The 19,850-nt window shown below is 41.0% G+C and overlaps 1 protein-coding gene and 1 long non-coding RNA gene across 2 annotated transcripts in view; one reads left to right on the forward strand and one right to left on the reverse strand.

Moving 5' to 3' along the window:
• Positions 1-674: 674 nt before the first annotated feature.
• The window catches only part of GASK1B (golgi associated kinase 1B), a 95,409-nt gene continuing 76,233 nt past the window's right edge, over positions 675-19,850 (forward strand). Inside the window, exon 1 of the mRNA XM_089670406.1 lies at positions 675-1,791. Coding sequence (XP_089526532.1) covers positions 930-1,791 — 862 coding nt within the window. The 5' untranslated portion in view covers positions 675-929. The remainder of the gene's footprint in view (positions 1,792-19,850) is intronic.
• LOC149468249 (uncharacterized) lies at positions 7,997-19,054 on the reverse strand. The gene is made up of 2 exons (XR_016311761.1): positions 18,806-19,054; positions 7,997-8,338 (listed from the first exon to the last, which is right to left on the reverse strand). It is a non-coding gene; the product is annotated as an uncharacterized LOC149468249 (long non-coding RNA).

The following is a 19,850-nucleotide window of genomic DNA, read 5'->3' on the forward strand; positions in this document are numbered from 1 at the left end:
AGGTTATCTTTTAAAAACTCTTCTAAACGCAAACACACCTAAACGCGGCTAAATGCTCGTAAATGCAATATGCAAACGCGGAGAAACTGCCGTTTTTTAACCTACATTTTCTAGCAGTCAGTTTTCATCGTTCAGAAGAGTTTTCCAAATGCCCCGTTTACATGAGCCCTTACTAAGGGAGCAGAATATCTGGAATGCTATGCAGCGTTTCCACACCTATCGGGGAAAATAGAATGACACATCATCAAATGAGGCACAGAAATGATGAGCGCAGGAAAAGGTTTGTATACTGATTCCTACAATGCTTTATAAATATTAAGGTAGCTGAAAGAGTTTGTTGAATATGTGCTTAGGAAATAGGGTGTGGTACTCTGAAACGTTATTTCCATTTCGGTTTTATAGAGACTGTTTCTAATTCTCCCTGGAATTCCTAAGGTATTATATAATAGCCACTCACACAAATTAAGCTGTCATTGCTCAGGGCAGAGTTCGCCTTGCAGTTTTATATTAAAATGCTTCTAATATGAGGGAATGAAGCCGTACTAAAGAGTTCTCTGTCCCGGCAAACAGACGTTTCCTGGTATGACAAAAATATGCTGCATTTTTTTTTCTCTTTCTCACATGAACAATTCTTAGGCAGGCAGCCCCTGACATTTGGACTGGAGATCTCCGCCTCGCTTTGTTTACACAGTTGTCTCCATTCATTCAGTGAAAGAAATCACTTCCCTAGTGGTAGCTGATAAAAGGCTCTCTGCAGTGGAGTGTCAGAGTCACTGTGAGACCCAGCAGCACATTCCCATTCTCAGGCTCCGAACAAGCTCTTTCCATTTCTTAAACAAACTATTTATTTTCTTTCTAAGAAGTATGCAAGATCCCAACAGGAGATCACAGCTTCCTAGCAGCTGTCACTATGTAGATTGCCTGGAGAGATGACCTCAGCTCGGACAGGAACCCTCAGGAGCTCATTGATTCGGTTACTTTGTGCCTGGATCTGTCGGACGTGTAGTGGGAGACGTCCCAAGAGCAAGAGGAGTCTACTATTGCTCTGCACTGCCTGTGTTCTGTATGGGATTTTCATAGTAAGTCAGGTGGTAAGTGTTCTCCCAGAGAAGCCCACTCAGAAAGCATCTACAACTGAGCAACCAAGGAACTTTTTGGAACAGAACACTTTTTATGTGGAAAATTCACAGCCAGATGGGGGCGCTGGAAACAGCTCTCCAACCCTGCAGCCAAATGTTGTATACATCACTTTGAGGTCCAAGAGAAGCAAGCCTGCCAATATCAGGGGGACTGTGAAACCAAAGAAGAGGAGGAAATCAGCATCCTTGGGACAGAATGAGCTGGGGCACAACATTTTTCAAGATATTCACAAAATGGAGGACAAACATTCAGAAGGGAATCAAAAAAGGGGAACCCCCACCCACAAATCCAGGGACCTGGGCTTGACTATTGTAGGTGATGCTAGGATGGAGACTAACAAGCATCAGAGTAACATTAGAATATACAGTGACAAAGCACCACCTTGGTTTAGTCCAGCTGATATAAGGACAATGCGGTTCCTAGCAGATTCCAGGATACAAAAAATTACACAGGTGCCTTCAAGCCATGCACATCTAATCCTGTTTGAAATGCCGTCCAAGAAAAAGTCTGTTTCATCAGCCTGCCAGGGAGAGTGTGGTCTTGTCAAAAGACCCCTGGACATGAGTGAAGTGTTTGCTTTCCACTTGGATCGGATACTGGGGCTTAACAGGTCATTGCCAGCTGTAAGCCGAAATTTTGAGTTCGTGCAAGGTGAGAGGATCTATTGTTCTATTGTAGAACTGGTTTCCTGAAATACATGTACAATGACCACCTGTCTTGTCTTCTTGCTATCTTCTACTTTATATCATTTCACTTTATGGGAATCATATACTAAAAATGTCTGAAAGCAAACATGTTGTCCACAACAGCCAATAACATTCTTGGTTTCACTTTCTAACTGCCATTAGGAAAACAGCAGTTGGAATTTAGTTACTAAGGACAACAACGTATTTTTCCTTTCAGATAGTTTTAATATTTGCAAACAATTATCTGGGCACAGACTATGAATGAGACAACTGAGCCTATAAACCCTGTAAGAAAAGTGTTTTACTGGAATATTAAAGTTAGGTATAGCTTAGTGGGACTTTATTCTGGTTTAAGATTTGATTAAACACTGTATAGTATTTTGGAAGTTTTTCTAAATCCTTGTATTAGTGTAATTGTATAATTGTATTGCTCAAACCATCATGGCAATATGCTAATTTGCTTTAATTTCTTTCCTGAATCAACGTCAGTGGTAATTAAGTCTGAATTGGGGCTACCACAAACCCCAGCAGGATTTTCCGATCAAAGCCTGACTATATACTCTGGCAACTGTTCCCTCACCATTTTTTCCAAAGCCTGCTGTGTAAGTTATAGGATGTGCATCATAGTTTCTGTGGTTACTAAATATTACACCATGCAAACATATCTGTCATGTATTAACACTATAAACCTTACAAGAGAGTTTATTGATGCTATATTTGTCCCTTGTTATCCTGGACAGTTACTGTAATTCATTAAACCCAGTGAAAATGGCAGTACACCTTCAGAGATAATTATGCAAAATTGCCATCTATAACGGAATATGCTTTAGGCAGAGAATGAGTAGTTGTGTTTTAGAATATCTGGGAACGTTTGAGAAGTAAAAAGGAAACGTATCATTATTGTAATATGCACTCCAATTTTCTTCTGCCTGGGGTAATAGTTCTACTAAAAATTATGTAGCATTTGCATTACTTTCCAGTAATCCAAAAACATTGAATATATTGATGCTTTAAGCTGGCTATAGATTAATTTAAATTCAGCCTTTTCAGCAGGGACTGGCTGAATTTTGATCAGTCTATGGGCAGGCTGGATTTACAGAAGTCAATCTCTTCATTCCCCCATCAATAACGATTGTGTTAATGAGGGCATCGAATAATTTTTTTTTTCCTTTAACCTGCTGGTTGAACCAGAAAAAATGCATCATCTCTGGTCTGCCTTAGTGGACTACTAGTTATTAGTATGCAACTGTATAGTCACTAGGGGCGGACTGACAACTCATGGGGCCCCCGGGCAATAGGGGATCATGGGGCCCCTGTGTCCTCACCCACACCCAAAAAAGCCTATGAAAAAGCCAATGAAAGGTACCAGGGGCATCTCATGGGGCCCCCTACTGACCCCGGGCCCTCGGGCAGTGCCCAAGTGCTCGAATGGTCAGTCCGCCCCTGATAGTCACTAATCCTGTTAAATCTGCAGCATTTTCCTTAAACTCACCATACATGAAGTGAAATTTGGCTGGTTCAGCTGGGACTGGGCAAATTTTCAATCCATGTATGGGCAGGCTGGCTGTACACAAGTTGATCTATCGATTGGCTTGTATACAACCAAACTGTTGGAAATTTTCTCCCAATCAGTTCCACTGCTGGCAGTGCTGATCAGTGTATTCTGATGACAGGAAAGTCTTCCTGCTATCAGAATACAGTAGCCCAGCAGGAGGGAATCGAGTAATTTTCTTTGGTTTAACCCACTGGTTCAATGAAAAAAATGAATCATGTATGGCCAGCCTTTGATCTGTTCAATCAGCAACATTTAATAATAATTATAATGCATGGGCCCACCTAAACATTGCACCATTGATCTTCTTACCTTTCTGTTCTCTAAAAACTGTTATATGGATTACATATTAATGTACTGTGTGTTCCTGTATGCATTAATGCATCATTTTAGATTAAAAGTTATGTTTTATAAGATTAATGCTGTAAATGTTTATTTACAAACTTGGATAATTAATACATTAATGCTTGGAAATTTAGCTTGGGAGCTTAAAAACTTAGAACTTGCTTGTTCAGCACCTGTGCATCTCCTGCCCAGCCCTGTACCCACTGTGTCCTGTGCAACGGTGGAACATGGCTGTCAATATGACAGCCAGGTCCCACTTAGTGTATTATGAGTGCTGGTGGCATTCCTTATTGAGAGGTGTAATTATTATTATTATACAGTATTTATATAGCGCCAACAGTATGCTCAGTGCTGTACATTATAATGGGAGACAGTACACGAGACAGTAACAATACAATAATACACGAGGGGTTCGAGGGCCCTGCTCCTTGGAGCTTACAATCTAGGAGGGAGGGGATAGTGGTATAGGAGGAAATAGCTGTGGGGGATGGAGTGGTAGGAAGAGTGGAGGAGATCGGCAATTAGGTGAGGGCGGGTTAGGCTTCCCTGAAGAGATGGGTTTTCAGGGTGTGCCTAAAGGTGAGGAGGGTAGGTGACAGTCTGATGGATTGGGCTAGTGAGTTCCAGAGGATGGGGGAAGCCCTGGAGAAGTCCTGGAGATGGGCATGGGAGGAGGAGACCAGGGAACTAGAGAGTGGGAGGTCTTGTGAGGAGCAGAGAGTACGTTTTGGGTGGTAAAGGATATCAGGTCGGTGATGTAGTTTGGGGCAGTGTTATGAACAGCTTTGTACGTCAATGTTAGTAATTTGAATTTTATGCGTTGGGCAATCAGAAGCCAGTGGAGGGATTGGCAGAGGGGGGTGGCGGATACTGAGCAGTTAGTAAGGTGGATGAGTCTGGCCGCAGAATTCAAGATAGACTGAAGCGGGGATAGTCTCTGATGAGGTAGGCCGGTGAGGAGGGAGTTACAGTAGTCAAGTCGTGATATAATAAGGGAGTGAATGAGTTGCTTTGTAGTTTCTGGGGTTAGGAACGGACGTATTTTGGAGATGTTGCGGAGGTGGAGTCTACATGAATTTGTCAGCGATTGGACCTGGGGCTGGAAATAGCGTCAACTTTTTATATTTATATTTTAACTTGTTATTTTTCACTTACTGATCAAAAAGGCCATACAAGATAACCATTTGTCTTTCAAAATTAACCAAATTTTCTTGGTTTAGCGCAAACAAAAAATTTTTTCGGAAACATACAGCCATTTCTCTCACACTGATATGTACACAATAATCTAATGATCTACAGGAACAGTATGTATGTGATGTATGTGTGTGTGTGTGTGCGTTTAAATATAATTAGAGCTGTGCTTTCAAGAGTAATTTTTCATTTTATTTAAGTTAACATTGTTGTCCTAAAGAAATAACAGCCAGTAAAGTTTAATTTAAAAAAAAAAAATCATTAGTTTTCTGTAGTTATAAAAGAAATTTGTGAATCTGAAGAGACAACAATGAAAATATTTTGTACACAAATACTATATTTTTTCACATTTTTGAACTATGATATACTGTATGGCCCTTAACATGGTCACGTGCCAGTCATGATCTGTTTTTTCCAGCAAAAGTTACCACTAACTATTTAATGTGACAGTGCATCTGTTGCATAGTGAAAGGATTAAGGCGGGACCTAACACTTCATAGTTATTGGTAAATTGTGCAGATTTAACAAATCCTTGTTTGACCATAAAATTGGGTATGTAACTGTATGGGTTTTTTGTTTTACTCTGGTAACATATTACAAAAAAAAAATTTGTATTCTATTTCATATGAGAATGACGTGTTGACAAATTGTCCCAAATATTCTTGATTGATTGCCTGGCCTATGTCTATAGGAAATGCTATATTTAAGGTTTATATGGTACATTTAACATTTTTTGTCTACACAAGAAATAAGTTCCAGAACCAAGATACTAGAGTAAGTGGAAGGAGTAATTGTCAAAGAATATTTAAATGCAACTAATGGATCTGTTAACAACGGTTTTCATATGACTTTATTTCGTAAAATATTCTTATTTGTAAGTGGAGTAATTCACAGCAGCCAATCAGAATTCACCTGATACAAGAGTCATTTAAGGATAGTGAATTTGGAGTGAGTGCTATGTGTTACTGTAGAAATAGAAAACAAAACCATTTTTTTTTTCATTTTGGATAACGCACTAAGGTATTTTAACCCTTAGTATTTGGGGGATTTCCCTTCACTTCCTGCCTCAAAGCCAAAATAGGAAGTGAAAGTAAATCCCTCCAAAGTGAGGAAATTCCTGGTTGTCACCAGAACTAGTGTCCCCATTGGAAGATTTTCCCTCCATTTCTATTTTGGTGACAATGCAAAATTTTGGATTTTCTTTCACTTTTGGTGATAAGAGCAAAGCAAAACCTGCCTGGAGTTTGCATGTTCACTCTGTGCCTGCGTAGGTTTCCTCTGGGCAATCCGGGTTCCTCCCACACTCCAAAGACATGCTAGTAGAATAAGTGGCTCATGTCTAAATTAGCCCTAGTATGTGTATGTATGAGTGTAAGTTAGGGACCTTAGATTGTACGATCCTTGAGGGCAGGGACTGATGTGAATGTACAATATATATGTAAAACGCTGCATAAATTGTTGGCGCTATATAAGTCTCTATAATAAATAGATAAATTCCAGTAAAGAGGACAAATAGAGAAGGCGAATATTCCTAATGGGGGCACAGATAGCCTTGCCGCCAAATAAAAACAAGTCACCTCCTGCGCTTAGAGACCCAGGTCAGGCAATTTTGGACAGACCTTCCTTGGCAAAATAGATCCCTTTGAAACGCGTCAGATCTTCTAGAGTCTAAATTGAATGCAGCATAAATTGAATGCAGCAACATATTATTAATAAACCGTATTATATACAGTAACCTTTTAGTTAATAAAATAGCTAGTGACAAGGTGCATCGTGCAAACACCCCATAGTACACCAGGTATGCCAGTTCCATACATTTAATAAAATGTTGGAAAGTTTGATCGCCTAAGACAGGGCTTGAAAAAGTCGATCGCCCGCTCGCCAAATGCGAGGAGAAATTCTTTAGCGGCGAGCACAGATGATGGAGCGGCTGTGCTCCAAGCCTCATTGTGAAGCCGAGTTCCGGTTTCCAACTTCCGGTTTCCGGATTCACTATAATGGAGTACAGGGGAGCTGGGATATACATTACTCAGTATCCCATGTATATGACAGCTCCCCTGTACTCCATTATAGTGATATGACATGTATACAGTATATCCCAGCTTCCCTGTACTCCATTATAGTGATATGACATGTATACAGTAAGGTATATCCCAGCTCCCCTGTACTCCATTATAGAGATATGACATGTATACAGTATATCCCAGCTTCCCTGTACTCCAGTATAGTGATATGACATGTATACAGTAATGATTACAGTATACATGTTATATTATGTTATATTACTATAATGGAGTACAGGGGAGCTGGGATATACTGTATACATGTCATATCACTATAATGGAGTACAGGGCAGGTGGGATATACATTACTGTATACAGTTTTATATTTTGGACTCTTTATTCTAAAGAAAAATGCAATTTCATAAGCTTTAAGGGGGTGTGGTTGGGGGCAAGGCTAAGGGCGAGGTTGGGGGATGAGCCAGGGGTGGGGTTGGAGGCGGACCTGGGCAAGGTTGGGTGGGGCAACTGGTGGAGAGTAAGGTTTGTGCCTGGCTAGTAGGTCTAGACTCGAAATTTTAAACCCTGGCCTAAGAGACATTGACTAGGGTTAACAGGTAGCACTGCTGTTGCTATCTACCTTTATTACCTTGCTTGCAAATATGAGCAATGCTGTGCAGAACTTTTGGAAGGCTGGGGAAGCCTAGGACAATGCCCAGGCTTTGAGGAAGAAGGGATCTCCCTTCGAAATGCATCAGTTTTTCTTCTAGAGTCTTCCTCCATTTGAGACTTGCACAGGACTCTGGTCCTATTGGCCAGTATTGGTTATTATACGCTTGTGAATTTTTGTGAGTATAAATCTGTTTTATCCTTCAATAAACACATTGCTGCTGAGGTAATGCTCAAGGCTGGTGCGCCTTCGTTTGTTCTAATTTTGCAGCAATAAACACTTGACATGGGTTCTAATGCCTCTTCACTTTGTTCAAAAAAAGGCTTTGCTGTTAGGTATAATTTAAGACAAACACTTCTATTGAATAAGGCAGCAGTTGATCTGACATTTATTCTTGTAATAAAATGAGCCGTTTTGTTTAATTATTTATTCTTGTTAACTTTATCAGTGGATATTAATTTGCATGAACTTTAAATATTTTATTAAGAAAAATAAAGGTCACAAATGTTGCAGTAGATAAGACTCAGAACAAAATAATCCTAGCATTACAGGCTCTTCACAGGGTTTGACGGAGCAGTACTTGAATGACAACCCTATGTAAATACAGTAGAGTTTTACTATTGATATTTATCTCATGCTGTGCAGTTATGTTAGACCTGAATGGTTGTTTTTCCAACTGACATTTAGATGTGCAGGATGATGCATGTCGGGGAAGCCCTCTGTACGTGCAGTGCCAGCTTTTTTTCCATTCAATCTGGAGAGAACAATAGGATAAAAAAGGATCAGCATTACCTTATATCCATATAGGATACATCCTGATGTAAGCTGCTCATATCCCAAGAATATAATATGATGGGAATTGACCTGCATGCTAGCATAAATTGAATGTTATTAATAAACAGTGTTATATACAGTAACCTTTTAGTTCATAAAATAGCCAGTGACAAGGTGCATAGTGCAAACACACCATAGTACACCAGGTATGCCAGTTCCATACATTTAATAAAATGTTGGAAAGTTTAATCGCCTAAGACATTGGCTAGGGTTAACAGGTAGCACTGCTGTTGCTATCTACCTTTATTACCTTGCTTGGCTATAGACAGAACAAAACAGTTAAGCTTCTCACACCTAAATCTTTCTAGGAATATTGTGATGGCATTAACATTGAAGTCTGACTATTCCAGCCAAGGATACTCACAGCTGGCGTTTCGCTGGTATGCAGCAGCTGGGGTATGATTTAATACAGTGGAATCTAGCCATGGCTGGAGTTTCTCAGTCTGGACTTACCATTTGCTAATTTTTAAGTATATGCAAACCCAGCCACTAAAATCTTAATGTTAAAGTCGTTATAAACCTTGGACATGAAACATGAACAAAGCACATCCCTCTGTAGTGTATACTTGTCTCAATCCAAAGAACAAAGTGTCATTTTTGTCTGCTGCCTATCTGCAAGAGTAACTTCTGACAGGTTTTACTGACACCAAGAAATAAAAAGGTGACGAGAAGGTACACTGCCTGTGATTGACAGACTCGGTTCTGTTCCCATGTGTTTTGGTTTAAGAGGGTGTGTCCCTTCCCTTCAAACAGCTTTCAGTGAGCTCTGCAGAGTGTAGCTTTAGCTCCCTCCCACTTTCAAAAAGTTCAGACAAGCTGTTTAAATATAAATTGTGCACTTCAATGACTGTAGAGAAGAGAAGACTGCAAATAAACAGGCACAACTTATGGGGAATTTGTTTCATCACTGTGTAGCACCTGAGGCCAGTCACTTCACTGGGTATATGTAAGGGTTTATAACCACTTTAATATAATTTCACTAGACATTTCAAATATTTTCATAAATGAAGGATTGCACTGAAATAATACCTGGTGGTTCTGCCATTCCTTGTTCAGGCACTTCCTGTTATATTGTGAGAATACACTGGCACCTTGTCACATTGGATTGCAATGCAGATGACAAGCTGCCATTTCAACACACATTACATAGGTTCAATGTTGTCACCATAGAGGAAACCGGCTAAAAAATGTTATGCTGCGATCGCTGAAGTGCATGTAGATGGGAAGTGCCAGGAAAGGAGATCAGCACTGGGATACAACAGGATGATAAAAAGGAAACTAGGGGGGAGGTTTACTAAAGCTGCTGCACTCAGAATCTGGTGCAGTTGTGCATGGTAGCCAGTCAGCTTCTAACTCCAGCTTGTTCAGTTAAGCCTTGGCAATAAAACCTGGAAGCTGATTGGTTTCTGTGTAGAGCTGCGCCAGATTTTGCACTCTCCAGTTTTAGTAAATAACCCCCTAAATGTCATTCAGTTAGAATTTATGTCTACTTAACAGTGTAAGTCCACACCAAGTTTTTGTATTAGTCATAAGTGGAATTTGGCTTCTTATAGGCATATGTCTTGAATACTGTGCTTGCAAGATTTCCCCACCATAATTCTTCTCCAAGGTTCCTGCCTACCACAGTGTGTGGTTCCCCCTTTGTGCTATTCCCAATCTTGCACTTTTGGCAAACATCATAAAAGTCCTCTAAGAAAAGTGGGACCTTCATATTGGCTGCAGAAGGTGTGCATGTCTAGGAGTTTAAGTGCAGTGATCTTACCTCCCCTACCAGTGATCTCTGTAAGTCATCATTTAGTAATATGTTCTAAGGTCCGTTTCAAACGGGCGTTCCAATCAGCTCCAGCTATCAGTTTTTCAGGTGGACCTGATCAGAAGGTTCATTCATCCCTATAGACAGGCGGATGTGTCCGTTTACATCTGCCTACCTCTGGGTCTGATCTGGCCTGCTAAAAAAAAAGGAGAGGACTCCATTCTATTTCGTGGAGTGATTTGGAGGCAGCTGTGTGTAAATGGACTGTGGAGTCTGTTTACTCCCGTTCGCCCATAGAGCAGAGAAGGACCTATCCATGTCCACTCTACAGTTACTGAGTGAACATGAATGTGTCAACCGCCCACTCTGCTCCAATCAGCAGGGCTTCAGCTCACAAATCCCCTGTTGATCATAACAGAATCTGCCCCATGTGAAAGGCGAATTAAGCATTAACAAAAGACTGAAATATTTTTGGCAGACTGAGTGCAAGACCAATATTGGCTCATACACACAATGTTTAATAAAACACCTACATACAAGTGGAAACTCATAGAGAAAAATAGTGAAGTTTGTTCTCTAGCAGTTCAGCTATGCTCCTGTCAATTGTTGCTGAAAGACTGTTGTGTCCAAGCCTGGCCTTTCCTTCCCTGAAACCTCCCTGTGAGACACATGGGCCAAGAGTGGAGCAGATTGTGCCTAGGCTAAAGCTGACCATACACTACTAGAATTTCATTTTGTTTTCAGTTATTGGGGTTAAATCAGTGATGGACTTTGACATTAGTGATGAGGACATTTGAATGAGCAGGATGCAAATTCCTTTTTGAAAGGACAAAATTTTAACTGGGAATTTGACATATTATAATATGCATATTCTAGGTAAAAAAGAATCCTTATTTAATATGTCTGGGAACCCATTCAAGTAGCAGGTTTGGACAAAATTTTAGGGGCTTCCAAATGAAATTAGTTGACTCAATGATGGGAAGATTGAATGGTCTGACGTATGATGTTTAAGAATTTACATGTGAACGTAGAAACAAAATTGTCCTGGTGTATGACCAACTTAAGTGTGCGAGACTGACCTAGGAATTACTACTTCAAATGGCACATTTCAATACATACATTATATAAGAAATTTCCATACAAAAGAACCACTTTGAGAAAGTGAAGCTCTACCATGTTAAAACCGATTCTTTACGTTTTATCATGAAACAACCATTCATATCATTACTTTATACATAGAGAGATTGTCACAGCTTTGAAATTCTATAAATCATTTCTGTTTTAAAGGAATTTCGAGCATGCATTGGGTATATCATGGAAGAGGAATGTATAAAACTGATAAGTGTAATCCTATCTTTCTCCCTTTTCCTGTTAAAAAAGTCCATAAGATGATGCCAAATATACATTAACATTCTGTATTTACTTAAAAAACAAACATCCATAGTCTGTGATCTGTATGACTGAACATTGCAATTTAATATTTTAGGTACTATGCCCCTTTGTGTTTTTTTCATTGTTAGTATTACCAGCTTTTATGTATTTTTTATCTATGTTCATACATGCACAATGTTGGGCTGTATTTAGAAAAAAGTTTTTACTGTTTGTAAATGTATTTAGCGCTGCCCCACCCTACTCTGATGTCCTAATCTCAGGAGCTCAGTGAATTCAAGCATGGTACCGTGATAGGTTGTCACCTGTGAAATAAGTCCATCCATGAAATTTCCTTGCTACTAAATATTCCACGGTCAACTGCTAGTGGTATTATAACAAAGTGAAAGCAACTGGGAACAACAGCAACTCAGCCACAAAGTGGTAAAATGACAGAGCGGGGTCAGCACATGCTGAAGCACACAGTGCGCAGTCACCAACTGTCTGAATAGTCAATAGCTAAAGACCTGCAAACTTCATGTGGCCTTCAGATTAGCACAAAAACAGTACATAGAGAGCTTCATGGAATGGGTTTCCATGGCCGAGCAGCTGGATCCAAGCCTTACATCACCAAGTGCAATGCAAAGCATCGGATGCAGTGGTGTAAAGCACGTCGCCACTGGACTCTAGAGCAGTGGAGATGTGTTCTGTGGAGTGACAAATCATGCTTCTCTGTCTGGAAATCCGATGGATGTGTCTAGGTTTAGCGGTTGCTAGGAGAATGGTACTTGCCTGACTGCATTGTGCGAAGTGTAAAGTTTGGTGGATGGGGGGATTATGGTGTGGGGTTGTTATTCAGGGGTTGGGCTTGGCCTCTTAGTTCCAGTGAAGGGAACTCTTAAGATGTCAGCATACCAAGACATTTTGGAGAAATTCATGCTCCCAACTTTGTGATAACAGTTTAGGGATGGCCAACATGACTGCGCACCAGTGCACAAAGCAAGGTCCATTAAGCCATGTATGAGCAAGTCTGGGGTGGAGGAACTTGACTGGCCAGCAAAGAGTCCTGACTAGAGATGAGCGAATTATTCAAAAATTCGATTCGGCTGATTCGCCGAATTTGAGGAAGAAATTCGATTCGATGCAAATTAATTCGCTACGAATTTAACTTATTAAAAGGGTTTCTAGGCTTCAGAGAGCCTTTAAATTAGTGCAGAACACTGTACCTTTAATTTAAATGCCCTTGGAGATGAGGAAGGACAAGGAGAAGGAGAAGGAGAAGGATGAGAAGAAGGAGAAGGAGAAGGATGAGAAGAAGGAGAAGGATGAGAAGAAGGAGAAGGAGAAGGATGAGAAGAAGGAGAAGGATGAGAAGAAGGAGAAGGAGAAGGATGAGAAGAAGGAGAAGGATGAGAAGATGGAGAAGGAGAAGGATGAGAAGAAGGAGAAGGAGAAGGATGAGAAGAAGGAGAAGGATGAGAAGAAGGAGAAGGAGAAGGATGAGAGGAAGGAGAAGGAGAAGGATGAGAAGAAGGAGAAGGATGAGAAGAAGGAGAAGGATGAGAAGAAGGATGAGAAGAAGGATGAGAAGAAGGAGAAGGATGAGAAGGAGAAGGATGAGAAGGAGAAGGATGAGAAGAAGGATGAGAAGAAGGATGAGAAGAAGGAGAAGGATGAGAAGAAGGAGAAGGATGAGAAGAAGGAGAAGGATGAGAAGAAGGAGAAGGATGAGAAGAAGGATGAGAAGAAGGAGAAGGATGAGAAGAAGGAGAAGGAGAAGGATGAGAAGAAGGAGAAGGAGAAGGATGAGAAGATGGAGAAGGATGAGAAGAAGGAGAAGGAGAAGGATGAGAAGAAGGAGTTTCAACCGCTGTATGGAGGGAATGTCACAGAACTGTCAGAAATAGCCTATTTCTGACAGTTCTGTGACATTCACTCCATACAGCGGTTTCAACCGCTGTATGGAGGGAATGTCACAGAACTGTCAGAAATAGCCTATTTCTGACAGTTCTGTGACATTCCCTCCATACAGCGGTTGAAACATTGTATCTATTTGTTTCCATAAATGGAAACAAATAGATACAATGTTTCAACCGCTGTATGGAGGGAATGTCACAGAACTGTCAGAAATAGCGGAGCTCTGCAGATACACTTAGCGGAGCTCTGCAGATACACTTTTTGCCGGCTTGGAATTCTTCTTATTTTCATCCTACTTCTTCTTCTTCATCCTCATCTTCTTCTTCTTCTGAGGATGAGGATGAAGAAGAAGAAGAAGAAGAAGTAGGATGAAAATAAGAAGAATTCTAAGCCGGCAAAAAGTGTATCTGCAGAGCTCCTCTATTCTGCAGATACACTTAGAGGAGCTCTGCAGATACACTTTTTGCCGGCTTGGAATTCTTCTTATTTTCATCCTACTTCTTCTTCTTCATCCTCATCCTCATCCTCTTCTTCTTCTGAGGATGAGGATGAAGAAGAAGAAGAAGAAGTAGGATGAAAATAAGAATAATTCCAAACCGGCAAAAAGTGTATCTGCAGAGTTCCTCTATTTCTGACAATTCTCTGACTTTCACATTTACAGCGGTTGAAACATTGTATCGGTTTCTGAATAAAAACATCTGTATCCTAAATAGAAACAAATAGATACAATGTTTCAACCGCTGTACATGTGAAGGAACTGTCAGAGAACTGTCAGAAATAGCGGAGCTCTCTGCAGGGACACTTTTGCCGGCTGATCGGGAAAAATCCGATTCGCGCACCCGAAGTAGGCTAATATTCGGATTCGACGCGAATCGAATTTTTCCTGAAATTCGAATCGAATTCCACTTCGCCTGGTTCGATTCGCTCATCTCTAGTCCTGACCTCAACCCAAACACCTTTGGGATGAATTAGAGAGGAGATTGCAAGCCAGGCCTTCTCATCCGACTTCATTGCCTGACCTCACAAATGCGCTTCTGGAAGAATGGTCAAACATTCCCAAAGACCAGGGGTCTGCAACCTTTAAGACATAAAGAGCCACTTGGACCCGTTCCGAGAGGGAAAAAAAAGACTGGGAGCCGCAAAACCATTGCAACATTTAAAACAAATCCGACACTGCATATATTGCAAAAAGCGCTCTGGTCATGAAGGGGGTTTAAGGGCCCAGTAAGCAAAGGGTTAATCAGGGCCACAGTGTATCGTCATAATCACAATCATAGCCTTAGGTCAGTGGTGGGCAACCTTTTTTTTCAACTGAGCCAAATCTTGCCAAAACCACGATTGAAATTTATTTTGAGAGAAACATTTTTAAAACTGAAAATACATCCCCCATATAGTAATTCATCCCCCATAGTAATTCATCCCCCCTATAGTAATTCATCCCCCCTATAGTAATTCCCATATAGTAATTCATCCCCCATAGTAATTCCCATATAGTAATTCATCCCCCCTATAGTAATTCATCCCCCCTATAGTAATTCATCCCCCCTATAGTAATTCATCCCCCATAGTAATTCATCCCCCATAGTAATTCATCCCCCATAGTAATTTATCCCCCATAGTAATTCATCCCCCATATAGTAATTCCCATATAGTAATTCATCCCCCATAGTAATTCATCCCCCATAGTAATTCATCCCCCATAGAGTAATTCATCCCCCATATAGTAATTCATCCTCCATAGTAATTCATCCCCCATATAGTAATTCATCCCCCATATAGTAATTCATCCCCCCTATAGTAATTCATCCCACATAGCAATTCATCCCCCCTATAGTAATTCATCCCCCCTATAGTAATTCATCCCCCATATAGTAATTCATCCCCCATATAGTAATTCATCCCCCCTATAGTAATTAATTCCCCATATTGTGTCAATTCACTTACCTTTGCTCCGCGCGTTCCTCTCGCCGTGTTCCCGCGCCGTTCTGGTCTTCAGGGCGGACTGTGAGAGGAGAGGAGTTCGTCACGCTGCCCCGCCTACATCCTGACAGCCAATGTTTGCCAGCGGGCGCCCGGCACACAGAAGAGCTGCATTAAAAGAGCCGCGGCTTGCCGACCTTATTGCCTGTCACCTGGTGGGCAGCGTGCTCCGGAGCCGCAGGAAAGGTGAAAAAGAGCCGCATGCGGCTCCGGAGCCGCGGGTTGCCAACACCCACCATAGACACACTCCTAAACCTTTGTGGACAGCCTTCCCAGAAGAGTTGAAGCTGTTATAGCTGCAAAGGGGGGGCCAACTCAATATTGAACCCTACAGACTAAGATTGGGATGCCATTTTTTTACCTTACGTGCATTATGTGAATGAAGGTAAAACACCTTCTGTGTGCAGCTCCCCCCTAATACTTACCTGAGCCCCATCATGATCCAGCAATGTGCATGAGAGCCTCAGCTCTTCAGGGACTCTCCCTCCTCATTGGCTGAGAGCAGCTGGACCCATTGGCTCCTGCTGCTGTCAATCACAGCCGGTGAGTCAGTGAGGAGAAAGAGGGAGTGGGGCCAAGCCACGGCTCTGTGTGTGAATGGACACGCAAAGCAGCGGCTCAGGAGCAAGCCTGCTTGGGTACCCCCATTGCAAGCTGCTTGCTCTGGAGCACTCGGCAGGAGGGAGGGGCCTGGGGTGCTTAGGTGAGGACCCAAGAAGAGGAGAATCGGGGGGCTGCTCTGTGCAAAATCACTGCACAGAGCAGTTAAGTATAACATGCTTGTTTTTTTTCTTTTTTGTAATTGCCTTTAATATCACTTTAAGAAGGTAACTTGAAGGGGGGAGTTTCCAAAACATTGCAGAACTATTCAATCTCTGAAACTGCATGTACAGTTGTTCTGTGTGAATGGAGCCAACACAAATATTCTTAGGCTATTTGCTCCCCAGTTCGAATACGTTCGTTCACAGGAATCTGGAAAATGCTGCATTCTGGCCACTAGATGGAGCTAATTATCATAGAAAGTAAATACTTATTACTATTATTGTCTAGTGGCCATAATGTAGTATTTTCCTGGTAATCAAACTAGAGAGAAAATAGCCTGAGAATATTTGGTTTTGATCCCATTCATAGAAAATTAATGTACATGCAGTTTTGCAGAATACATTTTTGATAAATACAACAAAAAGTGTGTCAGGACAAAATAGAACTAAACAATATGCAGTCCATCTCTGCAATGCATGCACATCTCCCTGTGCTTATTCCCATTAAAGAATAAAAATTCCTGATAATCTGCCAGAAATGCACCCAACTCCTAAGTCAGTCTTGTTGTCATCTGACAGCACACAGACGTTAAGTGAGCTGAGTGGTATCAGCCCTGCCCAATTGTCTTTTACTAAACTGTTTAATCCCCCCAATCTCTTCATCTTTACAACATACACTGATTATTTTGTAGTCCAATATAAGAAATGGGAGGGCTAATTAGACTGCTCAATATACCACAGGAAGCCTGTACAGGACACATGCCAGCTCTGAATTTCTGACATGATTGAGCCCTGGTTCACACTGATACAGTGAGGAATTTGCAGCACTTTCAGTGCGAATTCCGCACTGCATCAGAATCACACCACATTCATGCGAACCGCTGCTGGTGTGTATGTTAAGTTAACAACACCCTGAAAGCGGTCTGCAAAACACGGTACGATCTGTAGGATCGCATAGGTGTGATCCTATGTGATCCGATTCTAGTGCGGACCCAAAAAAGGGTCCTGCACGTTTTGGTGCGGGTGCGGGTCAAATAGAGCCATACAAAATGTATGGTTCCAATTGAACCGCACACAAATCGCATGTGATTTGCACATGAATTTGGTGCGGTTCCTGTGCAAATCACAAGCAATATACCGCACCGCACATATTTGAACCCAGGCTAAAGGCTTGTTCACACTAGCAGCTGTGTTGTACTGCAACCACTGGTATGTGCTATGAAGGCAGCATTGCTGATGTGTCTTAAATGACCAATTGCATTAATTCCTTTTTTTCCCTTCAGCTTTATTAAAATGTCACAAAGTGGCATATCGTTCCCCTTCATTCATTGCAGGAGGTTGTGAGGTGATGTACCGTGTTGCAAACTTTGTGCCAAAAAAGGAGTGCATTCCCACTTTTTCAGTGAACAACACTGCAAATTGTCTTCTCTAAGCATTGGGACTACATTGGGCAAGGCTGCCCAGCACATATGGTATGAACAGGCCCCAACAGGCTTTATTCACTTAAACAGATAAAAGAGATTCCAAAAACACTTTCAAATGTATGTTTAATGTATCAAAAGGTAGCAAATAGGAGAAATGAATTGATAGGATTTACATTTATGCTTTAAAGCAAACCTTTCCAATACAATCTAGATTAAACAACATGGAAAGCCTGAACTGAGGCTGGATTGAAGCTAGCATGTCCTACCGGCAATGTGAATTTAGGATTTCTATGTGACATCCAGGTTGTATTACAAATTCTTTTTCAAGCCCTGAAGAAGGGAAAGTCTTTTTTCCCACAAACCGAGTTGGCAGTAGCTGATGTTCATAATAAATAAACGTTTCAAAATAAGTTTAATCAATTTGGAGGTTTGGCCTTGGCACTCCTAAGCACATACCCAGAAGTTTTCCATCTGTTGAGCAATCCTGACCAGAAAGGCAGCAGCCTATGCCCAGAACCAGGGACCCACCTTGACCACAAACTAAACTCTGGTGAGCAAAGCACACTGTATTAGGTTGATCACATTGATTTGAATTAATCTCTACTCACATCAGACCAGCGCAATCACATACCCATCATACACTTTAAAGTGGAACTCAATTAAAAGCTTTTTTTTGGACAGAATGGGAAAGAGAGAGCCTCAGGTGAGTTTTTGCACTACCACTAGGTAGAAAGATTTTTCCTGTCCCAGTGACAATTGACAATAGTACAAAAAAAAAATAAGGAGAACTCCAGTCTTTAACACTTGAAGAAAGTGAGGGATTTTGAGGGTGCAGCTCTGTTATAGTACGATCCATGTAAGCCGGTTTCTCTATCTGTAATGCAGACATATAGAGATCCTGTGTCTATTAACTCAGATCCTCTCAAATGAGAGGCACAAATCCAAAGGGCTGAAGAAAAGTAGAGAAAAAAATAAAATATTTCCAAAAATATAGATTTTTTTCAAGACTACATAAAAAGCTGGTGATTTTACAGGGTTTACATCTTATTCTTCAGTTAATGCAGCTAAAAAAAAGATTAAAAAAAAAAAGCTGGGTGAAACAGGGGATGAGAAAAAGAGAGGAAGGCGCCTCTAAGTGCAGTATTGACAATTTATTTAGTAAACAATGGATAAATTGCACTTACAAGATAAATAGTTAAAAAGACTCATCGTGTGATGTATTAAGATCCAGGGGGGACATCCAGCCGTCCAGCAGCAAACTCTGTCTATAGGATAAGGAAGTAGAGTTCAGAATGTGCCTGTGCATCAAAATGAAGCTTGGAGTGCAGAGTCGGATGTAAGAGGTAAAGGGGGCGGTAATGCATTTCGGAGCATGTTCAATAGGAGATGATCTGCAAAATGTTTGCAAAAAGCTAGTGTGACATCTTACTACCGATAGCATAGCGTCGGTGATAATAGTTTGCTAAGACTAGTCAGGTGACATACAAGCTTATACTGAACATTTTCCAGTGATTTCAAGTGGAAAATGGGATGGGGTGCCACAACAGCATTTACCACAATGCACAGCACAGCTGATTTACCTGTTTGTTTGCCATTATTCAGTGATGAAGAGGTCTGGGCTCCCTGTTTTTGCTCTGTTACCGCCACTAGTGTTCTCTTGGAACAAACATCTTTTGTTCTGTGCCATTGGGTGGTCACTAAGAAAACTCCCGTGCCATGTGGCATCTGTACCACAGCCAATTAAACTAAATAATTCTAGGAAAAAGGGAAAGTGGTTTTGGCAGATTAAATATGCAAAGCTTCTTCTACCAAGATCCCATTTTCATTCCTATTTCAATGTTGCTTTATCGGTCAGTGTCTGGGCAATGGGAAGGCTGGTCCTCTTTCCCTGAATTCATTCAACCATCTGGATAGGGGCCTTGCCCCTCTTATATGAGTAGTGGAAATAGTTTTTCAATACTTTGTTCTATACAGAATTGGCAACAACAAGAAGCACTATTTTACGGAGGTAATTTTCCCTTTAATAAATAAACACGGTCTTTGCTAATGAGCTCACCTATGACCACTGTAGTTCTGATAACTTGAAAAAATTATAATGTTCATATAAAGAAATCCTGTATCTATTTATGAATATAAATGATATTGTACACCACAAAGTACTATCGTACAAAAGCATCAGGAGTTGTTTTAGTGGAATGGATCTTTCCTGCTATATTACAGACCCTTGTG

The sequence above is a fragment of the Staurois parvus genome, unplaced genomic scaffold (genome assembly GCF_062004578.1).
Source record: "Staurois parvus isolate SC_StPar_1 unplaced genomic scaffold, SC_StPar_1.0 ptg000090l, whole genome shotgun sequence".
Taxonomy (NCBI): domain Eukaryota; kingdom Metazoa; phylum Chordata; class Amphibia; order Anura; family Ranidae; genus Staurois; species Staurois parvus.